Genomic DNA, 24328 nt, shown 5'->3' with positions numbered 1-24328 from the left:
TGACTTTTCCCTTCTGTTCCACACACTGGTCAACACAGACTACAAAGAACAGTGTTATGAGTTAAGATAAGGAGAAGAATTACAGATAAGACAAGCTAAATCCTTTTCCACACTTTTACTGAATAAAAATATTCCGATAAAGATAAAATAAACCCGATTTCAGTAATTTGTATATAAATTATATTTGATATATATTTTGTAACATAAAAAGTTTTTCTTTTCTTTTAAAAAAAATGTCCCCCTCCCACCATCTTTTTTTTACGTTTTGTCTAGAGTATTTCTTCTAACTTTTAAAATTTCCCTTGGAACTCCTGAAAAACAATAAAAAAAAGTGTCATTGCATGTGCTTGCAGCATAAAATGTGATTGACACACTTGCAAAAAAAAAAAAAAAAAAAAAAAAAAAACTCATATGAATCCCATTTACATTTCTTAATAAATATAACTAAGAAATGTAGCTCCCGAATAAATTCTACTTCAATTTTTAGAGTTAAACCACAGCCATTTTTTTTCCTTTTGTAGATGGCAATGCTCTAGAAATACATAATTACCTGCACTGATCACTTCAACAACATGACTATTAAATTTTCCTCCATCTTTTAAATATTGTTCAAATTGTCTTGTTCCTCCACCCACACCAAAATAATAGGATTTAGCTGCTATATATCTAGCTTAGGTTAAGAACGACATATTTACTGGGTAAAAATCTGTCAATAAATCAGGTGACCTAGTTGGTTTCTAGTTGCCATATAACAAATTAGTCAAAATTCTCCCACAAAGATACAATGTAAAGTATGAAGATGCAAGATCTTCATGTGTGTATTGATTTTTATATTAGACAAAATATACCCATATTGCATACAAAATATGCATAAATATTGTGGAAAATAATTTAGAAGAAATTGTCTCCCCTGACACACTAAGGGGGAGATAATTTGAACAGAAATTCATTCATTGTTCTTCCTAGTCTTGGTCACCCAGAACTTCCTAGTCTTCAACATACGGAGGGTCTGGGTAGGTTATCAATATTTGACGTAAAGTCCATTGCCCATGCGTAACCGGGAGTTTGGTTTTTAATGTGGTTGATTATCCAGTCTCTTTTGTCAAGTCAAGTAAGAGTTGCGCCCCTTCCCACAATAAATCCCATAATTCTTGCATTAATATAAACAAACATGAATCGTGACGACGAATTAGGATTAATTTTAAAAGCATAGATATGGCCCATGAAGAGAGAAATTTTACAATAAAAAATTAAGAGTGTTAGATATTGAACTCGCATGCAATCAAATGGATTTTTTGAAATGACATTCTTAAATTAATTTCATGAGCGTTGACATCTTGTTTTAAGAGGAGTTACCTCCCTTAGACATTGTTTATGATAATGTGAAAGACCAGATTATCTAGCCAATTTTTCTCAAATGTTGACAACCTGTCCAGACTAATATTCGTAGAATATTTTTCTGGATGATAGAGACTATGTTCTTCCAAACCCATTTAGATCAAAATGCTAAGTAGGGAAATTTTAAAAAAAATTTCAAAAGTTTCGTCAACTTTATGTCATTTTAAAATAGCTAAATTGGATTTGTTTGGTAGGATGATAATCTGTCTTCATTGTTAATATTACACCTACAGATCAAGCCAGTGTTATGATATTTCAAGTTTTACTGTTCACACAGTGAGCCAAAAGTTAAATTAAAATAAATTTATTGAGTAATTGTCCTGATTATCACATTAATCATACAACTGAACAAACTAGTTCCTTAACTGAGTCACGTAATCCTGTAAACTAAATATAGTAATCTCTTCAGAATGACTCCGTTTAGATTATTTCTTCACATCATGGTATTAAATATGTGTACTTAAAGATACATTATGGGAGATTCGATAACGAGTTGGCAGTTCTCACTATAATAATTAAAAACTAGATAACGTAAAGGCAATTTGCTGAAAATTCCATTCAAATTGATCCACTATGAACCGAGAACTAAGCAAATGAAATTTCTGCCTAGCCTCGGTCATCATTACTAAAGTCAGTATGATAAACAGCATAGTCTCGATTATCCATTTAATCGTTTAATCGAGAAGGAAAGTTATGCAGTAAATCGGCTCACAATCCACTTAAGATCGCAGGCTAGCGATGCCATCTAGAGTTGATTATGGTCTGGATAAGTTAATTAATGTCTAATTAATAATTTAGATAACATTTCAGGCCTAAAGAAAGACCTGCAATAGACAGATTTAGCTCTTGCATAATGTATGTTTAAGTTCCCCTTTATAGATGGGTACCCTGTGATTTCACCTTTAACAAACACTTATATCTTTGCTATTTCATATCATAAAATAAGGATACATAACACCATCTTCTTTTAAAAGTTGATCAAACACACTGACTAATTTATTATAATTATCTATATTATATATTGTCTCTGCTGTTAATATTATATCATATCTGAAATAAACAATTAAAAATAGATAATTATTTAACAAGAGACACAAGAAGGAGGGATATTAAATTATTTTTTTTATATAGACATTTTTCCTTGAAACTAACTCATATTTATTTAAATTAAGTACAGTTGTGCGTACAACGAATGTGAGGATGGACAATTTTGCCATGGCAGTAGGTGTGTCTACATTATTTTCATGTTTCAACTGTTAATGGCTCTTATGTGTATGCCAACAAATGCATAGATGCATCTCATTTATTTGTATAATCCAAACATCTAGATATACTTTCAGGTTTGTCTGACTGTGTCTTAACCCCTAGAATACACCATTTCCCTTTAAAATGGAAGTAATGTGGCTGACTTCTAGGTTTTAGCAACCATATTAAGGATGGGTTCCCAGAAAAGTATTTATCGGGTGGTTATTCACAATAAAAGTATGGCAATTTTGGTATATATGGAAAGTAGAGATATCCAATCTTACTAGAAAAATACACTCATGGAGCGTATATGGGACAAAAATGTAAGGGTTCTCCTAATCAACAGCCCAACGATTAGGAACTTCTGCACGCGTGACGTCAAAGGTCACAATGAATTCTCCTCTGAATCCCAAGACGTGACGTAAACATGACCTGGTTTGATCGAATTTTAATAGCAGGGCATTCCTTCGCAATTACAATGTTTGAGAAGGATTTGAAGCATAATTATGACAAATTAATTAGTTTGAATATGTTTTTGGTCCATATATACCATTAAATCACCCAGTTTGTACGCGGGAACCCATCTTTAAATATAACTTTAAGCAAAATATGTTTGATGATAGCGTGCTTAAATATTAATCCATAAAAACATATTTTGTACAATTAGTACATACATAATCTACAAAATATGTTTGATAGCGTGCTTAAATATTAATCCATAAAAACATATTTTGTACAATTAGTGCATACATAATCTACACTGTAATTTCACAAATTCATGCATGAATGTGGCATTACTGCATTCAGTAGGCCTACTGTTTGAGACTAACATATTCTGCTCTTGATGCCATTTCTTTATGCTTTGGGTCAAGGTCAGTAGACATCAGGTCAGGATTCAATTATGGTCCTAATTGCCTAGTCCTATAAACACAATTTTCTCTAAAAGTAAGGAATGCAGGTTATGATTGTTGTACTAGACCGGAGGGAGAAGGGGGGTATTATTCGAAAGGTGGGCAAAAAGCGGGAGTTGACTTTTCTAGAAGCATTTTTCCTCAGGAATCCGAAAATGATGGATGATCAGTCAGATGAGGGAGCGTTCAGGAGTTATCGAGGTCAAAAGGTTACCAGAGGTCAAAGGAGGCTGGCTTATGAATTCAGCCACTTCTGATGCTGTCTGTCGCAGATTTCTTGTTGGAACACAGCTGAATCATTGGATAAGTGACGAAGGATAATTTGTGAAACCAATTAATCAAATTATGACGTAATTGAAAAGGTCAAAAGGTCACCGAGGTCAAATAAGCAAGAAATAAGGATGCACTGAGATTAGGGGCAAAACTAATGTTATTTTCAATATGCAGTACAATTCTGCATGGTCTGGCGAAGTAATTTCATCCAAAATTAACGATTATGTTAAACGAGTGACATGTCACACCATAAGTATATAATCGCGTACATTTTCACAAACTGGAAGTATTATTCTATACCACTTCCGGGTAACCGATTGTGGATTGTGATGGACTTTAATCGATATTCACGTCCATGCGTACACATGACTCATCATCCGATTCATTATCGTCATCAACGTCATTAGTATCGACATTAATTTCGTCGAAAACGTGGGGAATTTCTCCATCGTCATGAAACAACAAATCAGCGATGTTTTTGGGTTACGCTTCCTCTACCCATTTCAGGGAGAAATCCTCGTTCCAACCATGTAGGGTTGGTGACCCCAGTTCAAGCCTTGGCGAAGACGCACATCGCCACATCCTCGCCACATAGTTGGCTCGACAACAACAATGAAGCTTGAGGAACTTGGCACAGGGTGGAAGCAAGGTCAGGTCTACGATGCTTCCTTTCTTATAATTTGCCCAGAAAATATCGTATCAAGTCTGATCTACATTCGTAAGGCGAGACTGCATGGCCGTAGAAAACGCAAACAATTTTACTCAAGGCACTGAACGTGCGTTCCCCCAACTCAGGTTCAACTCCCAAAGTTGCGAACGTAGCCAGAGCCTCTTCGTCTATTTTCACTTTGTTCCACAGCGGTATTTTTCCTTTGCGGAAGAAGAACGAAACGTAGTCGTTTCCAGTGAAGGCGTGGAATCCCAGGAGTGCTCTGCGCTCCAAGTCTGACAACGAGCAATCATGGAGAGCGAATTTTTTACGATATTTCCCTGTGCCGTTATCCAGTACAATTCTCATATCAGTTTTCATGTTGGGAAGCAGTATGATCGGTATGTCCGTATCACCACTTTCTGACCTTACCATAGCACACTGACCATTCATTTCAAAAGAATGAGTTATCAAGTAAGAGTTGAACCTGTGTTGGGGGAACGTACGTTCAGTGCCTTGAGTAAAATTGTTTGCGTTTTCTACGACCAGCCTCGCCTTACGAATGTAGATCAGACTCGATACGATATTTTCTGGGCAAATTATAAGAAAGGAAGCATCGTAGACCTGACCTTGCTTAAACCCTGTGTCAAGTTCCTCAAGCTTCATTGTTGTCGAGCCAACTATGTGGCGAGGATGTGGCGATGTGCGTTTTCGCCAAGGCTTGAACTGGGGTCACCAAAACTACATGGTTGGAATGAGGATTTCTCCCTGAAATGGGTAGAGGAAGCGTAACCCAAAAACATCGCTGATTTGTTGTTTCATGACGATGGAGAAATTCCCCACGTTTTCGAAGAAATTAATGTCGATACTAATGACGTTGATGACGATAATGAATCGGATGAGGAGTCATGTGTACGCATGGACGTGAATATCGATTAAAGTCCATCACAATCCACAATCGGTTACCCGGAAGTGGTATAGAATAATACTTCCAGTTTGTGAAAATGTTCGCGATTATATACTTATAGATTATATACTTATGGTGTGACATATCACTCGTTTAACATAATTGTTGATTTTGGATGAAATTACTTCCCCAGACCATGCAGAATTGTACTGCATATTGAAAATAACATTAGTTTTGCCCCTAATCTCAGTGCATCCTTATTTCTTGCTTATTTGACCTCGGTGACCTTTTCAATTACGTCATAATATGATTAATTGGTTTCACAAATTATCATTCGTCACTTATATTCAATGATTCAGCTGTGTTCCAACAAGAAATCTGCGACAGACAGCATCAGAAGTGGCTGAATTCATAAGCCAGCCTCCTTTGACCTCTGGTGACCTACTGACCTTTTGACCTCGATAACTCCTGAACGCTCCCTCACATGACTGATCACCCACCATTTTCGGATTCCTGAGGAAAAATGCTTCTAGAAAAGTCAACTTCCGCTTTTTGCCCACCTTTCGGATAATACCCCCCCCCCCTTCTCCCTCTGGTCTATACACTATTTTACTCACTTGTATTGAGTAAGAATACTTGATAATGACCCCCAATCACCAGCTATGTATCGACAATGACATTTGACCTCATGTTGCTGATTAAGGCTGACATTAGGAATTGTGAATTCTTCAATAACTTCTTTATTCTAAAAGAAAAGATAACTTATAATAAAGAGATTACAGATAATTTTGTGATTACCTGAAATCAGGTTGGATTTACTTATATGGTACTCATACTAGTATTTAACAATTCAGTGTACATATTTGTGTACAGGAAGGTATGGGATATTAAAGATACATTATGGGAGATAAGATAAAGAGATGGCAGTTCTCGCTATAATAGTTAAAAACTAGATAGTGTAATTTGCTGAAAATTTCAGTCAAATTGATCCGCTATGAACCGAGAACGAAACGGCAGTAATTTTCGCATAGTCTTGGTCATCATTACTAAAATCATTAATATAAACAGCTTAGTCTCGATTATCCACTGTTTTGATTTAATTATTAATGGCCGTTAAGCGGCATATAGGAATCTAATCCAGCCAACATCAAAGGCTAGCCTTGACATCGAGAGTTTATTATGGTCTGGATAAGTTAATTAATGTCTAATTGATAATTTAGATAACATTTCAGGCCTACAGAAAGACTTGTAATAAGCAGATTTTGCTCTTGCATAATGCATGTTTAACAAGTGAGACACTGTCCAAATAATCGATGTACTTACATAGTCTTGAAAATCTACAACTTTTGCACCATTTAACACAGAATAAATTCCTGGTAGCCCAGCACCACATCCTAACTAGATGAAAGATGACAAGTGGAATATAACAGCAGTTCATTTATCTGTACAAATGGTTTTATGCATATAGATTTGGGTCTTAAAAACAAATATATATTAATATAACTAATCTGATCAGTTCGGGAAGTGAAGCAATCTATGGCAGGATGACATTTTAACCAAAATTAAAATGTTTTGTGTTAGCATTATGTGTATTTAAAACAAGAGTAAGACAGCTTTTAAAGGAGGCAAGTCAATTTCGTCCATTGTCTTCTACATTGCAAACATGACTTATTGGTCAATTTAAATCAACATTGTTGTTGTTATCTTACCATGAAATGATGGGCCTCTGATATCCAATATTTAAGATAAAATGAGAATTTTAAAATTGGCACACGAATCATGTGGCAGAAAAGAATACTACCGGTGTAGACAGGAATAACCAGATGCCAAAGACTGCCATTCAATTTGAAATCTTCAGGTATTTCTATGAACATAACTGATTAGAAATTACAGTAAAACAAACACGATTGAATGATTATATATCATTATTATACGCGTTGCGACCCATTTGTAGGTGCAAAAGAATAGAAATTTAGCTCCTTTAACAATCTATTTTAACATAAATATAAACAGAGACAGACTAGTGATTATATTACCTCTAATATATTTTTATCTTGTATGTTAATTTGGTTTGATATTAAATAATTAACCATATCAATACCACATTCCCATACCTTTAATCCACCTGTAATAATAAAAATATATAGACAACTAACTCCACCACAAGATTACAAAATGTAATATTGCTCCTATTCTTAAGCTACAAATCAAGATGATCTGTATTTATCATAATTGTATTTACAATATTTATATTCAAACCTCATCAAACATAATATTTAAATTAGTAACATATACAGATAACTTTCTTCAATTTGGCTCCATTGCCATGACTTTTGCCCCATAATAACAGGGCTGCAAAACCTTGATGTTGATCACAAATGCTCCATAACCTGATATTTATATAAAATGATGTTGCCTGCATTAATTCCAAAATAAATACAGATGTCCCCTCATTAATTACTTGCAAATTTATTTGTTTAATTACTCTAACTAGTTATCATCCTCCTTAGTCTGAGTGGAAAGGGCTCCATATTGAACTTTAAGTCTTGACATTGATGACTTAGCTTTCATCCCTCTCACTCAGAATCAAAGTTTATATCTTATTCCATTGCCAGATCAAATTGCTTATCTTTGCTTTGCTTAAATATAAAATGTTCATCATCAAACTCAGTCAAAACGAATATCTATACCAAGTTTAAAATTCTACCTCCATTAGTAGCAGGGTTATTGTGTTTCAAAGTCTTGACTACCGTAATCAAATTGCTTATCTTGATCTGCTTAGCCTAGGCAGAAAATCATTGAACTCGCCAAGACAGTCACCTAATGGACGTCTACACTACTAAGTTTGAGTAAAGGTGTGCCGGACAGATGGACGAAACAAAACCCATTTAAATAATAATGTGACATTGGCCTGAATTGTGTTGTGCATGAGATGGGGTATGCTTAATCTTTTTAGAACACCTGACACAATGCTTATTTTTTATAAGTTCCCATAGCTAACAATTTTTGATGTACTTTTGTATCTTATACCTTCATAAATACCCTGTATTAAATCTGACTGTTGATTGACAGCTGTAGCCACATCTGATTCACTATTTAACTGTGAACAAACTGTTTCTTCTGCTAAACTAGGATCTATTAATCGGATTTCTACATCTTTATTAAACATCTGCTTTATCACTTTAATGTTTTCAGAAATTTTGGGCTGAAAAAAATAATTTGTGCAATATTTTGACCAGACAAGATGCAAAGAATCTCCATAACAAATCTTTTTAAAATATTTCTATCCAGTGTAAGATTCTGATGTTTGGGAAAATTATTTTGGAAGGGGTAAGAGGTGCAGAGTCTGTTGTATAGGTTAGGGGTTAGGATTGAAAACAGTCCAGTGTAAATATATTGTTAACAATAACTTTGAGAAGAAATGGCGTATCCTGAATATGGTGCTTCTTAAAATGATTTAGAGAGACATTATTTAGCACTAAGACAGGCAAGACTGAATGCAGAGACAAACTAACTATTAGAGACTTGTATAAAAGACCTCAGGAGAGAGAACTAAAGTAAATGTCTCTAACCTTCTTCGGCTGACAGTGACAGAGACTGGGGATGCGTTTGAAAGTTTTATATCGTTACCATAACTTACAGATACATTATCAACAAATATCTCTTCTGTATGTTTTATAACCTCCCTTTTCTCTTTGTTTTTTGTTTCTTCATCTTCACTGGTTGTTTCTCCTATAAAATAAATACTAGAAATGCTAGTAAACTGATAATTATAGGGCCTTCCCTGTACAAACCTGCCAAAAAATAAATAAACAAAACATCAAAACATTTTCCGAAGACCCTATTTTGGGGTTAAAGGGACTATTCCGATTTGAACAGAGTCCCAAAAATAAAAGTCCGAGTTTGTATGAAATTTAAGCACCAAAATAATGAGGAATGATGTATTCACCTTGTCTCAAAATTTCAGCTCAAAATATTGTGTTGTTTGGACGTGAACGTCAAAAATGCTTATCCAGACACGTAACCCTTTTAAGATTTCTGGTCAATTTTTTCGCTGAGTGACCTGATAATCTATCGCCGTTCCTTTAGAGGTCTATACAGTGAATGACCCATGTGCCGTACTGGATAACGAAAGGTAAATTTCACCTACACATTGTTTTTATAAAATAAAAGTCTGGTTTTATCCAGACACCGCATAATACAGCTTGGGACACCGGGTCCATTTCCATATGAAGAATGACGGGTGTGAGTTGTTTGAAAACATATCACAAATATTGAATTAGTTGCTCGGCCCTTAGGTACGGGATTTTAAGGGGTTTTAACACAAAATTAAGCAGTTTTATTCTCCAAAATATTATCGGGATTGGCCCTTTAATATAATATGTCCATTCTATAAACGTCCAAATCCAGATATATTATTTTATTCTAAAAAAATGGCCTTCTTAATTAGCCTGCTAATTTCATACATACCGAAACAGTCTTGGTTTTCTTCAGAAGTATTAAAATTAAACTTGAAAGACATTTGTCGCTTTATGATGAGTGCCAACCACGTCTTCGAAAATCTAGTGTCATTCCTTACTACACGTGTTGAGATTGTTTACTATATGTGTTCGATTGGCATGAACTGTGTGTCAACTATTAAACTCTTGTCAAGTTTGGACAACCGAGGCTACACTATGGCTTACAATTCCAAACGAATGCAGCCGGGAGTTTAGCAAAATGGCGGCGCCCACTACAACTTTGGCAACATTTCATTCCAAGGTTCATTGTAAAGAAGCTCTTGTTATATCAGAAAATAACGACATTGCAATATGCACAGAAGATGGATTTTACATCCTGGTAATATTAAATCTGTTTGTTTTTTCTCTATCTGTTCGACTTTCCTCTAAAATTAGTTGTTGTTTATTGTTGTTATTGTTAGTAGGTCAAAAAAACGAAAGTAGATAAGTTTGTAAAATGAAAGTAGACGACAGATTGGTATTCTTGACAGATAAAATGCAAACATCAAGAATCCGAAGTACATTGAAATCAACAACATTATATTGCTCTCTTCCACCCTTACTACGCTTGTGTCATAGATTGCAAATTATTCAAAGCTACTATTTTCATGTTAAATTCCTCATCTCTTATCTCTTACTGAAATATAAACTATATTGTCGGCCAACTAGGAAGCGTTAAAAGGAAATGTCCCAGTGCCTTATATAATACACAATCAAAAGCTGTGTATCCCAGACCTTTCTACAACCTTTAGATGAAAGTTGTGTGGAAACAATAACACTTATCTTATTGATATCATGCATCCAAAATTCTTTTAGAAATGTTGATAGTATACATTGTAGGTGAGTATTGTTTTGTGCAATTCCGGTTTCCTCCCACTGCTAAAGACCCCTACGCGCAAGCGAATTATTGAAATGAAATTGAATCACAGAAATGACCTAGTTTGCATAGAGTGGACGTTAAACCCCATTTCTCTCTCTCTCTCTCAGTTTTGTGCACAACTTTGAATAGATAAGTCATAAAAAGGTTATAGATTAGAATAATATATATTATAAGGTTTGTCAGGGAAGGAATCTGTGTGAAAGCTAAAAAACATTTCAAGCACCAAGAATGACAAAAGGCATAGTCTTATCTTTCCGACTCTCCCCTTAGCTGGCCATCAGCCATCACAATAGCTGTTATGAAAGTGTTGATCATACATTTTGACTTACAAAAATATAGATATTCTTTACTACATTTCAGGAACACAGATATGGTGTTAATCTCAAAGATACCTTGCCCCATTTTTCCAAATTTTTTATACCTGCATCTAAATATGTTAATATTTTAGATCAGTCCATGACATATGAAAGAGTTCAAGCAGTATTTGACACAGGTTGGTAAAGTTTGCATATACCGGTAGTGTGTTTCAGTCTCAGAAAAATGAAAATTGAGAATACCGTTAATATCCGAGTTTGTAATGAATTAACTGGTACCTCATATTTTGAACTTTGTGCCAAAACTTGTGTTGAAAATATCCATAAAACACACAGAGATTGTGTATGATAAAAAAAGTCTGAATTTGTGCTTTCTGTAACAGGCAGCTTATGCAGACTTTACTTATATTATTAGTTAACATTCTCTCTGGCTATTTTGAAATATGTTTCAACTGTGAATATTTTTCACCTGTGCTAATTGGAATAGTAATTTCTTATTCATTGGCACATGTTTGAAGGTGGCCCTGTTTAGGTAAGACTCTATATGCCCAGCTTGGTTTTTTTTGTATATTTAGATGATTTACAAGCTGTTGTGTTAGATCGAACTATTTTACCAGCTACCAATTGTCAAGCTTCTCACAAGGTATTCTCTTGTGCTACCTGGTCGCCTAAACAGACTGGTGGATATGGAAGGTAGTATAACTTTTACAGTATTTGACACTATACATGTATACAATATGCCTTCAGTTATAGACTGACGTATCAGCTCATTTCAAAGATGGACATGTCATTGTTTGTATACCTTGATATTATGTAAATCCTTGATCAGCATCACCCACAACACCCAAATATTAAGTAAACATACAAATATTATTTCTTAACTATTTTAGATACCAGTATTTACTATAACTCATTATTTTGGAATATATTCTAGACCTTGTTTTTATGGAATGTTTACTAGATCATATTATTTTTAAATATATGAAAGACCTTGTTATTATGGAATATTTACTAGATTTAGTTATATTGGAATACTTACTGGACCTTGTTATTTTGGATTTTTTAATTAGATTTCATTATGTTATTTTTGTCTATGGGTAACACTATCTGTTATCTAGTCGGCTAACAAAATCGATAATACAGAGACAGTTCACAAACAGGGCTTAAGTAACCAATTTGGTCAATAGCAGTACAAGTTTAAACAATATGCTCACCCTAATGTAAAATCATGTAATAATAGGATCAGATGAAATGTACTACCAATGCGTATGTTCTGTACATTATATGTTGATCAGGAAGACAACTTTCAGCCATGAACCATATTACATATAGAACATGAGATGTTTTGAATCTTGGCATTCTATAGTATATTTAAATGTCTGTTTCCAGATGTGTTTTAGCAGGTTTATCACATGATCATCGTTTGACGTTATATTCTTCTCCACAGAAAAATGATTGGCAGCTGGTAATTAACATTTATTTCTGTTATTTTATTATAATGTTTACTGACTCATCATGAATGACATTGTTTATAGAAAGTAAAACAATCAGATCGATCTACACAAAACCTACTTAAATCTAATTCAGAGTTAAGCATGGTGCAATGATTTATTTATGTACAACTGAAATTGTCCCTGACATTTGGAATTTAGTGTCAGGCATTGATTAAAAATCTCAGTAGGAACAACACAGAAGAGCTGAAGGATTGTATTTGGCAATGAATGACACAAAATGTGCCTAGCTGTAAGTTTCAAATTGATCCAGACATTGTCAATAACAGGTCACTTTTTATCAATATTGAGCAGAATAGGATATTTTCATATGCAGTTACAATAACTTTATCATATAAAACTAATATAATCTTTTATTTAATAGTTATTTGAATTATCAGAGGATTATTATAACCAATGTAAGAAGTCTGTAGATGATAATACTACAATAATGTTTGATGAATATAGAGATCAAACATACAGTACAGCTGCTATAGGTAATTTCATAAATATTTGGTATTTTGAAAAAAATTTGATATAGAATTATCATGAAATTTGGTTATACCGATACCATGTTAACCATTCTCATTGGCTGTTCAGATGGTGGGTGGGATGATTCCAATGAATTGCCAGACTTTTTACTCAGTTCTTCCCTGTGAATCTTGTCTGCATAGACGTAACAACAAATGTGAGCATTTATGATTGAATTAAAAACTGATATTGGAAACTGTTGTTTTCAAATTCCTAATAATAATAATATGTCCATTTTTCTACAAACATGCTCTAATAATATAAAGGAATGTCATTTTTCAAGCCAGATTAAAATTGATTGAGTGTTGGGCTTCTGTGGAAATTAGAAGGGAGTTTAATTAACTTCATACATGCAGAATTATGGAAAAAAGATCACCATAGAAATATAGCATTCTTTTCTGATTAATGAATCATGAAATTACCATGTTAAAAAAACATTTGTTTGAAATTGCTGATGGGAACTCAGTTTTATTCATTTTATCCGATATTGTGTATCTATTGTAGGGTTAGCTTGGTCACCAACTATAACACTACAATCAAGCAATGATAAATCTGGTGTAGAATTTAGTTTATTAGCAGTTAGTATGAAGAATGGTGATATAGTTTTATGGAGAGTTGAACATCCACTTATTTCACGGTAATTTATGTGCATGACTCTTTTTTTTTAAAACCAACCTATTAATAGAACTAATAGAAATAGTTAATTTCATAAATCTAAACTTATAAAATATCGGATTTCTGTTTTAACCTCTAAAGTATGACAAATTAGCATGAAATAGCAACATTCAAGAGCTTTGTACTGAAGGCAAAATTTTGAGAGAATTTTTTTTGTGTTTAAGATTTTGAGAGATGAACGAATAGTGTGAATTATATTTCAATATTTTGCTTGTGTGTATGGGTCATTAGCAGTGGGGGGAAACCGGAAGACCCCTGAGAAGACCCATGGGGTTAGACAGGCAACCCTAGTCCATGTCACGTATATGTGGGATCAAAACCACACCCTAGAATTTGAGAGAGTGAGTTTACAAAATGATCGCCACCAATTTATATATATCAATAAGAACGAATGATTATTGTATTACAGAGAAAGATTAAGTATATATAAAGTTATATCTACTGATATTATAACACCATCAGCTTTATCATGGTGTTCTCTAGATATACAAACAGATATAGGTAATAATATTTTCATCATTTCATTAAAAGACAGTAATATTTGAACAAGCTAGATTTGAGACTCAAGCATACGTTAATTTATCTACCATTATTGGTGTTAATAAAAACCTGTAATTAATGCTATGGATGGGAGAAATTACTAAACTGCTTGATTCCCATATGATCTCAATTAGTAATTAATGGAAGAATGCACTACACATAACAATAAATAAATAGTAACCTGGAGGACAAACACACAGACGAGACAAAATCAAAGATATTTTAATTCATAAGGGAACTATCAAGTTAAACATACATTATGCAAGAGCTAAATCTGTCTATTGCAGGTCTTTCTTTAGGCCTGAAATGTTATCTAAATTATTAATTAGACATTAATTAACTTATCCAGACCATAATCAACTCTAGATGGCATCGCTAGCCTGCGATCTTAAGTGGATTGTGAGCCGATTTACTTCATAACTTTCCTTCTCGATTAAACGATTAAATGGATAATCTAGACTATGCTGTTTATCGTACTGACTTTAGTAATGATGACAGAGGCTAGGCAGGAATTTCATTCGCTTAGTTCTCAGTTCATAGTGGATCAATTTGAATGAAATTTTCAGCAAATTGCCTTTACGTTATCTAGTTTTTAATTATTATAGTGAGAACTGCCAACTCGTTATCCAATCTACCATAATGTATCTTTAAGTAAAAGGATTAGTAGACTGACTGTAAATGAATTTAGAATAGAGTTGACTTTAATCATGGTTAATTCGTTGTTTTTTTTGTTTTCAGCTCATTTAGCAGTAGGTTATCAGTGTGGTATAATTAAGATTATATCAATACCTATATCATCATCACAAGACAGTATTATACATCAAACAACAGTTCATACTGATACAGATCTATTATCTGTCTCTACTTTATGTTGGAAATCTTTATCTGCGGTAATACTATATGTATTATCATTTTTTTGTGAAATGTTTAACACTTGTATTTACCCTTGTTATTAATTGTTGAGTCAGTCTTTTTTGTGAAATTGGATAATATGCTTACGCCCTGTCAGTTCATGGTGGATTAGTACTATACAAATACAAATATTATGTTATATTTGAGAAATTATTGGACAATATGACTGTATTTCATTATACTTTATAAAAAAATATCTAATGTATTAATTAATGGGTAAATAACCCATAATTTGGTGTCATTCAAAAGACAATGACAAGACAAAAAAAAACAATCTGTCTCTTTTTTTTTATTGCATTGCAAATGTATTTTATCTTGGGTTTTGATATCAAACAACAGGTTAAAATGAGTGTCACCCATTCTAGGGCTTTTTGATATTGAAAATAGAGGTTGATATAACTACCGTTATGTCATTGAAAAACCTTAATATTCCTCAGTGCTGTGGTGTTACATATATAAATAGAAACATTATTGAAATTATTTTTCCCATTTTTTGTAACAGGCACATCATATATTATTATCAACGAAAGGAGAGTTTGTATTAGGTTATGTGTTATATATAAATGATGGTAATATAGAGATTGTTAAAACAAGTCATAGTGAAGGACCTCATACATTACAAGCTACAGGTAGGTATTACCCCTATAGATTCTACGTTGTGTGGGGTTTAAGATGCAGTGTTTGAAAACTCTAAATTCGTTAGTGACCAAAGTAAAGTTTATTTACAATGGACTAATTGCAACTTTATGAACATTAGCAAAATTACATATTGTAATCCATATGTACATGACCATTAGATTTTCTCCTTGTCCCATGGATTTTTACCACTCCTCTAAAGACCCCTATGAGCTAGCGAGTTATTTAAACATGCATTATGCAAGAGCTAAATCTGATTATTGCAAGTCTTAATTTAGGCTTCAGATGTTATAGAAATTATAAATTAGATCTCATTTAAACAACAAGACCAAAATCAACTCTGTAGACCCACGGATGGCTCGGCTACAGCTCGGATTTAAATAGGATTTCACTAATTGATTAAATCAAATAAAGGGGTAACCTGATGAAAATACGTCAGTTAGATCGAGGCTAAATGAATAGAGTGTACTTAGTGAGGCCGCTGTAAAGCGTTTCCGTATGCCATTGAAAACTTTACTTGATAATCGAGATATGTAGGTGGAGTTAACGCCTGTCAATCAAACGATCGGCGAAGGTGAAGACACATTTCGCTACCATTTCTAGGCAAATATTACAACGATGATAACTATGTTCAGAATAAAGTAATTTGACTGAATTTTTCAATATGTTCTTCTTTCATCATCTACTTTTGAACTGTTATAGCAAGAATGGCCAACTCTCTATAAAAATCTACCATAATGTATCTTTAAGTAAGAATATTTTAAAAGTTACTCGCAAAATTAACAAATTTGTGATCCCCCATTTGTCTATCATATGGTAAAGAAGCATATACAAGGTATTTAGTTTGATATATATATGTTGTTTTTATATTTTTCAGCGTTATGTTGCCGTAATGATGAAATAGTTTTATCTTCAGAAGATGGTACATCTCAGTATGTCAGATTAACAGTTGTTGGTGATTGTATGTATATAGTTCATCTGTATACTAAGTATATTTTATTGATTTATTTATTATTCTGATTCAGGGACCTCAGATTTTAGTGATGGTGTCGTATATTAGGCAGCATATGCTTTCTATTTCTAGAACACCTTTTACCTCTTCTCATTTTTAGACTGTGTATTATTGGTTTGTTCTTTAGTTGTCTGCCGCATCTGCAAAACTTTTATGCAAGCATACTGTTTTCTGCAGGGCTGCCAACAACCAGTATCGCAGCGCAATTTGCGATACATATTTTGTCCGTTGCTAACCAAAAATTAAAATCTAACTTTATTATAACTGCGAATCATTAATATGCCTGTCATTTTGGATATTGACACAAGAATAATCCACATTTTGAAGACTAGAAGGCTTACTCAACACTTTCAACGTGTATAAAATGTTGAATAAAATTTTATAAACAAAACTGAATTCTCTGTGTGACATTTTCTTCTCGAACTACCCAGACACAATACTATATAACACAGGGACATAACTCTATGAATAGGGACTATTAAACCGGAAATAGGGAATCAAGTAGTACCACTCACGTTGCGAGACATCAAGTAATTATATCATATTTATTTTGAAAGAAATAAATCAAGTGTATCCCCCACGTATTGTAAATAAAATATAAAAAAATAAATACATGTATTGTAAAATGATAAATCAAAGTAAAAATTCCCGTAAAATATTATTGTTTATATCGCGTGTGTCTAGTTAATCGAGGTGCGCCCGATTGAACAAAAATAGTAATACAGAATAAAAAGCAGACAAAATTGTTTTCTAACGAAGATTTCTAACGTAACAAAAAAATAACAATTAAAATGAGTGGGGCTTCGGAAGTCACTGTCAAGAATTGGCTTCAGACATAAGACCTAACTAAATGTCTACATCACATTCACAAACTCTCACAAGTACTTGTGGCAGTGCTAAAAAATCTAAGAATAGTTAGAATGGAATCTAATCATATTTGTTATGAATTAAAGTAATATCTTGTTATTTAGGTGTTTTACGTTGAAACTGAAAAACTGCAAATCATTTTTTAAATTTGCTAATCAAATTTGGAAAAATTGGACTTTTTGATTAGCAGTGCTGCTAATCAACTGTGAAAAATTACGGACAGCCCTGTATGTTAGACTGTTTTTGTAAACATACTGGGGGATTAGATGACTGAATGGTTAGCATGATTGTGCGCTCTGTATCATAAGGTCTGTCATTGAGTCAACTGCCTGTCCAACCTCATGAGTTGTCTCCAGGTACCCCGGTTTCCTCCCACTACTAAAGACCCCTACGCGCAAGCAAATTATTGAAATAAAATTGAATCACTTGTTAGTCCCGAAATGACCTCTCTCTCTCTCTCTTTCTCTCTCTCTCTCTCGTAAATATACTATGTTCTACAGTATGTATTAAACAGTGTATATAAACATACTGTTTTTACTGCAGTGTCTGAAGGATTGGTAGACATACTGTTTTATGCAGTATCGATAAGACTGTTTATGTAGACATTCTGTTTTCTGCAGTATATATTAGACTGTTTTTATGTAGACATACTGTTTTTCAGCTTTAGATATAAAATGTGAACCAGTTACAATGATAAAACATAGACATAATTTGAAATGGCTGTGTCATGGCGGTGTTCTTACACAAAATGCTGTTTATTATATTGCTGCTTTTAGGTAAGTTGAATTTAGATTTTATTACAGATTTTTACTGATAAAATTATAAGTAATTAATTTGTTTTATATTCTCAAACAATTGAACTTTATGAAAGCATTACACAGTACCTAGATTTCTAGGATTTGGGTACATCACTTTAACACTTAGCTCATTTGAACACTCCTGCCGGTTAAGAGCAAAAAGCACAAAGGAATTAGTCTTTGATTCATTGAAACTAATAGGAATATCATATATCTTACATGTATATATGAACAAGGTACAGCATAAAAAATATCTGTTTGGTTTTTATTTACTTGTTGATCTCCATGATGTATATACACGGTATTATCAGTGTGAGACTTTTTAAAAATCAATTTAGTTGCACTATGTTATGAATATTTATGTGTATGTATGTATGTATATATATATAAATATATATTTGTTTACTTCAGTCCATCTGTGTTTTATGATCATCTGAAATATAAATTTCCATTAGCAGTAAGTATTACATGTGTTATGATGAATAAGTCTTCCTTGAGATACATGAAAAAACTGTTGATATTCTGTTTCATATTCTTTCTATTCTTATCAGTTTCTCTTGATTATTCCCCTGAAATAAGATTACACTTTATTTCTTATGAATTTTAAATTCTAGGTAAGTAAATTGGTTCAAAAAATGATTTATGTGCATGGTTCCCCCTCTGTTTTCTTAGATTATTTGATATGCAAGTTTTTTGTCCTTTCCAGTGAACAGCTGTATGCAGGAGTTTTGCATCATAGCCTTGCATCTAGTTACTGTAATATTTTGGCATTATGACAGTTTAAATAGAACTACATGTTTGATAAAATAATCTACTCTGGCATAAAATAAAGTTTAGGACAAATCTTTCTCACAAAAATTGGTATACATCTAACTGTTCCCTTTTATTTTAGGTTCATGTTGTTACATTAAAGGATATCAAACCTACAGAGTTACCTACCTTAGTGTCGTCTGCAGAAGGTTCTTATTAAACATATATTATAACTATAAACAGAAACTGTTATTGAGTATTTAAATTGGATTAATTTAGTTAACTGGAATCAGCAAAAATATGAGAAAGTTTGTGATTCTAGGATTCAGCTGCTAGATGGAGTGAAGATCTAACAAACAAGTCTAGTTTTCTAACTGCATATATCATCAGTATTTTGTGTCCATGTCAAATCTCTTGTCATAATATAAGGATTGTATCTTATTTATATATTGTAGTTGATTTAGATAATGGGGCTGATATTTTGGATGTTGTTCGAAGAAATTTACAGTTAGATTTTCTCTCACCAGAAAAAATGATGAAAGAATATAAAACAGTGTATTTAAAGAATATAGAAAACTTAGAGAAGGAAGTTTTACAGACTTGGAGGTATTATTGTAGAGATTTATTTTGATATGAAACAGCTATAATCCTCTTATGTTTACCAATTCCCATAACAATTTCTCACTTTATGCAAGAGAATCCCTTGAAATTTACCAATCCCTGCAGGCTGACAATGCTAGTTTTTAAAAGGTTTTGAAGTTGGTTTGATTACTAATTTTAATGCTGATCTTTGACCATTAAATCATTAATATATAATTATTAGCTCAATTCTACAGTCCTAAGATCGTAAATCTTAACAGATCAACACTTCAAATTTAACTTATTTTAGCGAAACATTTGTTCATTTTTAAATGAATTATTATTTCCAGATATATATTATTGGTGATATTAACTATGATACCAGAGAAAAAGGCTGAAGAATATGATGATGGTGAAATGCCAGTAGGTGTCTCTACAACCAGATGTAACAATATTTCAATAATCAAAATCTAGCAATAGAAATAATATAAAAATTAATTTCTATTTTGAGTTTCATTTCATGTATTCTATGAGCGCACTCACTTTTTGTTGAAAAAATTGAATGGAATAATATCTGGTAAATTGCCAAGCAGCATCAGCGATATTATAAAGCAAAATGCAAACAGATATCATTAATTGTCACATGGCTACATTTATTTCAAGACCCCATTTGGTTGATTGCAGTACACCATAATTTGGTTGATTGCGGTACACCATACACCATAATTTGGTTGATTGCAGTTACACCATAATTTGGTTGATTGCAGTACACCATAATTTGGTTGATTGCGGTACACCATACACCATAATTTGGTTGATTGCAGTACACCATAATTTGGTTGATTGCAGTACACCATAATTTAGCATTGATTTATCTAAGATATATACTTTGTTTCATTTTAATAGGATAGTCGGGATGTTGAGGATGAAATCCAAAAATTAACCTGTTTATTAATGACATACCATTGTCAAAACATCTTACAGCAGATAGATGAACAAAATATCAGTCTTAATGATAAAGGTTTGTATTTGAAATTTAAATATGTATTACCCTTGGAATATCCATCCCTTGGCCCTGAAAAAATCCATCCTTTGGCCCTGAAAATATCTATCCTTGTGCCCTTGACATATTCGTATTTATCCTATTACACTGAAAATATCCATCCTTGTGCCCTGGAAACGTCCTCCATCCTGCCTCAGACATATCTTTCATATTGTCTGGAAAATATCATTTGTCCTGAAAATATTCTCCATACTGCCCCAGACATATGTCATATTGTCTGGAAAATATCTGTCATATTGTCTGGAAAATATCTGTCATATTGTCTGGAAAATATCTGTCATATTGTCTGGAAAATATCTGTCATATTGTTTGGAAAATATCTGTCATATTGTCTTAGAAATATCTGTGTCCATCTTTGTGCTCTGGAAATATTGGTCCTATTTCCTTATAAATATCCATCCTTGTGCCCTGGAAATATCCATCCTTTTTTCTAAAAATGTCCATCTGTTAATTACCAACATGTTGAAAACCCTTGTAGGATTCAGTTATAATGTGTATATCTCAGTAATTTATCTTACAATCTGCATACAGTCTATTGTGAACAAACTCAGTGTATTTTCTTTCCAACCAGCAGTAATGCATCTTCAAATTTTCTTAAATGTTCTTATTTGGATTTTTGATTTTGTATTTCCAGATAAACTAATGATAAAGATGATGAAGAAATGGTTATATGTCAATCAACCATCCATGATATCAACAGAAACAAATATATGTGAAGATATACCCGAGTTAGATAATTGTATTATCTGTAATGAAAATATCCTTTTAGTTGAGAGATTCCCAACCTTTTTTGTCACGTTTACCAATGGAAACTTTTTGACCACCAATCCCTTGCAAACTACTCTTAAATTGAATATCTGTTCAACAATGGTACCATCCCCTTCAGTATTTACACACAATATGACAAATTGAATGTTTTTAAATATTTGGAATCCTTTGCATGCGATATAGATGGGACATGTTAAAAAAACAGTGCCACCTGTAATCTTCGGTAACCTGGGTCTCTTTTTAATCCAATTGAACCCAAGCCCTGAGATTATCTAGTGTTGATATTTCCCCAAAAATGCAAACTATGCACAGAGACTTTAAAAGATACCCCAGAATTTGATAATAGGTGGAGATACAGGCAAAATTATCATCTCTTTCTTACCACATAAAAATATGTATTAATTATAATTACGATAGACACAAAATTATTCTCTCTTACATAGAACATAAAAAATATATTACTTATAATAACAGTAGTTGCAAAAATTTTATTTTTTCCATAGCACATAAAAAATCGGTTACTTAAAATAACAATAGTCGCAAAATTATCCTCTCTTCCATAGCACATAAAAAATATACTTACTCATAATAACAATTGTTGCAAAATGGGTCCAGCCTATTCTACTAAATTGTGTTGACCTGATGATATTTCAATTATTGTTGGACTGCAGCAATCATGCTACTGGACAACAACCCTAATCACCCGGGTTCAAATCTAGGCATTGTCCAAGAAGATCTTTAGGATTCTGGTTCCTATTTATCAGGGTTAACATTCATGGAGCTGACAAGGAAAGTCCCGATATGTCAAGTCACTTGGATGGGATGTAAAGCTGTGGTTATATGTATAAATTAGTAGTGTCCCTAACCATTGATATTTAGAATAAAGAGTAAAAGTCACTTCTTAACAATTAACAGTATAAAATATCAGTATCATTTGTTGAATGTCCTAATGGACATAAATTTGGTAAGCATCTTTATGGTTTATCATCTATTGAAAAACACTATGAGATATGTATTTTTGAGTTCTGAAATGTTTGAAAATAACCAGTTTGTTATGTAATGTAAAACAAAGACATAATGCTATCTTTTTTATACAAAAAATATTTTAAGAATACAGGCTATTCATTGGTTGTAGTTGGGTTTTTATTTGGGGCATACATTTTAAATGTTTTTAATTTTTGGTAAATTTTAAACCAATAACTTGTTTGTGTTCTCAGGTTTATGTTGTAAAACATTACTACCATGTAGAGAATCACCATTTACAACATGTAACACTTGTGGTATAACAGCATTTTCAATTACTAGATTAAAAGGTATTTCTATTATATCATATTGTCTATGTAATTTGTGATTATTATGTCCCTGCCAAGATTTATCTATTAGAATGGCCAATGAACCACACATGGCACACAGTGTAACCTCTTTGATTCATGAACTTTATTTGGTAGTGGGGCCACAAAGATTTGAGTAAACATCCTTAGTTTTAATTGTTAATTAAGCACCTTCTAAATGCAAGACAGTAAATATGGGTGGCTGAGTGGTAAATTGCTTTAGATCATACTGTCAGCCAATTCTTGTACATGACAAGGAGTAGGGATCATGCCTGCATAACGTCAGTGGTTTTCGCCAACTGCTAAAGACCCTCGTGCAAAATTAAATTATTGAAATAAAGATATACCATATGTTAGTCCCAAAGTGGCCATGTGTTGAGTTGCCATTAAACCTCCTCTCTTTGACTCTCAATCCAACAAGCTATACATACTTTTAACAACAGACTAATGTTGTGATAGCTATAATCTCTGGTTAACTATGCAGATTCTCCAATTTAATTGAGACATTTTAAATTTATTCAACATACTGCATTTTTTTTTTTGTAGATTATAAATGTTTACAAGATGACATCAGGTGTAGTTTATGTTGTTCGTCATTATTTTGATACAGGCTATAATTTTCAATGAAGATGGTGGCTCAATTGTGAGCTTTAAACATTCTAGATTGGCAGAATTGATATTGAGTTATTCAAAATCAACTTTTGTCACAATTGTGGTCGTGTGGTAATCTAATAAAGTGACCATGTATTGGCAGTGGTGATTAGTGGGATTATTTCCTCACTCAGTTAGGCCCTACTGTGTAGCTTTGTGCTAGCCAACAGTTATAGGTCACTGATAGACTGGATGACAGAGGAGTAAAAGTCAGATGGAGATTACAGTATAAGGACACAAACTAATTTAATGTTATTGTGTAAAGGATATTAGGTAACATGTATGGTTTGCACTAAGTAAGTTGTATGAGTAATTACCTGTGTTCTATGACCTTACTTCTTTCATACAATCATCAGTTTGCTGTATGGATATACAAACTGAGGAGAAAAGTGAAATTTATTATATTGCCTGTGAAACTGACTAAAACAATAGAAACAGTCCTGGTTAAAGCATTGGAGTTAAAACTGTCAGGTAATGAACTCTTGACAAATATAGTCAGTGCACTGGATATCAACAAGATTTATTTATTTGGACTATATATTCTCCACCAAATCAACACATCTGATTAGAAATTTGGTTTTACTTTTCGTATAAGAGAAGTATTTTTTACAAACAATAAAAGAACTTTAATTACATGCTTGTAGTCAGAA

General features: G+C 32.9%; 2 protein-coding genes across 2 annotated transcripts; one reads left to right on the top strand and one right to left on the bottom strand.

Moving 5' to 3' along the window:
- Nucleotides 1-152: 152 nt before the first annotated feature.
- Nucleotides 153-10124, bottom strand: LOC126831492 (histidine protein methyltransferase 1 homolog). The gene is made up of 9 exons (XM_050562014.2): nt 9854-10124; nt 9024-9115; nt 8414-8588; nt 7420-7508; nt 6707-6781; nt 6001-6128; nt 2350-2448; nt 551-666; nt 153-311 (listed from the first exon to the last, which is right to left on the bottom strand). The coding sequence occupies exons 1-9, from the start codon at nt 9903-9905 to the stop codon at nt 259-261; spliced, it is 879 nt and encodes a 292-aa protein (XP_050417971.1). The 5' UTR covers nt 9906-10124; the 3' UTR covers nt 153-258.
- LOC126831487 (general transcription factor 3C polypeptide 4) lies at nt 10091-24313 on the top strand. Its single transcript, XM_050562007.1, has 20 exons — nt 10091-10222; nt 11123-11255; nt 11652-11769; nt 12466-12541; nt 12952-13063; nt 13602-13734; nt 14182-14273; nt 15051-15202; nt 15727-15853; nt 16738-16821; nt 18401-18515; nt 18948-18993; nt 19429-19495; nt 19742-19892; nt 20216-20288; nt 20772-20886; nt 21563-21686; nt 22611-22660; nt 22914-23009; nt 23574-24313. The coding sequence occupies exons 1-20, from the start codon at nt 10103-10105 to the stop codon at nt 23630-23632; spliced, it is 2043 nt and encodes a 680-aa protein (XP_050417964.1). The 5' UTR covers nt 10091-10102; the 3' UTR covers nt 23633-24313.
- The last annotated feature ends 15 nt before the right edge of the window (nt 24314-24328 follow it).

Source organism: Patella vulgata, chromosome 9 (genome assembly GCF_932274485.2).
Source record: "Patella vulgata chromosome 9, xgPatVulg1.2, whole genome shotgun sequence".
Taxonomy (NCBI): domain Eukaryota; kingdom Metazoa; phylum Mollusca; class Gastropoda; family Patellidae; genus Patella; species Patella vulgata.
The sequence above is the reverse complement of the archived record's forward strand: the minus strand, read 5'-3'. Positions and strand labels throughout refer to the sequence as shown.

What these genes read in the sequence shown, in the direction of transcription:
- LOC126831487 (XM_050562007.1), top strand. Translation starts at nt 10,103, where the DNA reads ATGGCGGCGCCCACTACAACTTTGGCAACATTTCATTCCAAGGTTCAT. An exon ending in TCAAGCAGTATTTGACACAG is followed by an intron (nt 11,256 to 11,651) that starts GTTGGTAAAGTT and finishes TTGTATATTTAG; the next exon opens with ATGATTTACAAGCTGTTGTG. An exon ending in AGATATACAAACAGATATAG is followed by an intron (nt 14,274 to 15,050) that starts GTAATAATATTT and finishes TTTTGTTTTCAG; the next exon opens with CTCATTTAGCAGTAGGTTAT.
- LOC126831492 (XM_050562014.2), bottom strand. Translation starts at nt 9,905, where the DNA reads ATGTCTTTCAAGTTTAATTTTAATACTTCTGAAGAAAACCAAGACTGT. An exon ending in AATACAGGGTATTTATGAAG is followed by an intron (nt 7,509 to 8,413) that starts GTATAAGATACA and finishes TTATTATTACAG; the next exon opens with GTGGATTAAAGGTATGGGAA. An exon ending in TTAAAAGAAGATGGTGTTAT is followed by an intron (nt 667 to 2,349) that starts GTATCCTTATTT and finishes AACCTAAGCTAG; the next exon opens with ATATATAGCAGCTAAATCCT.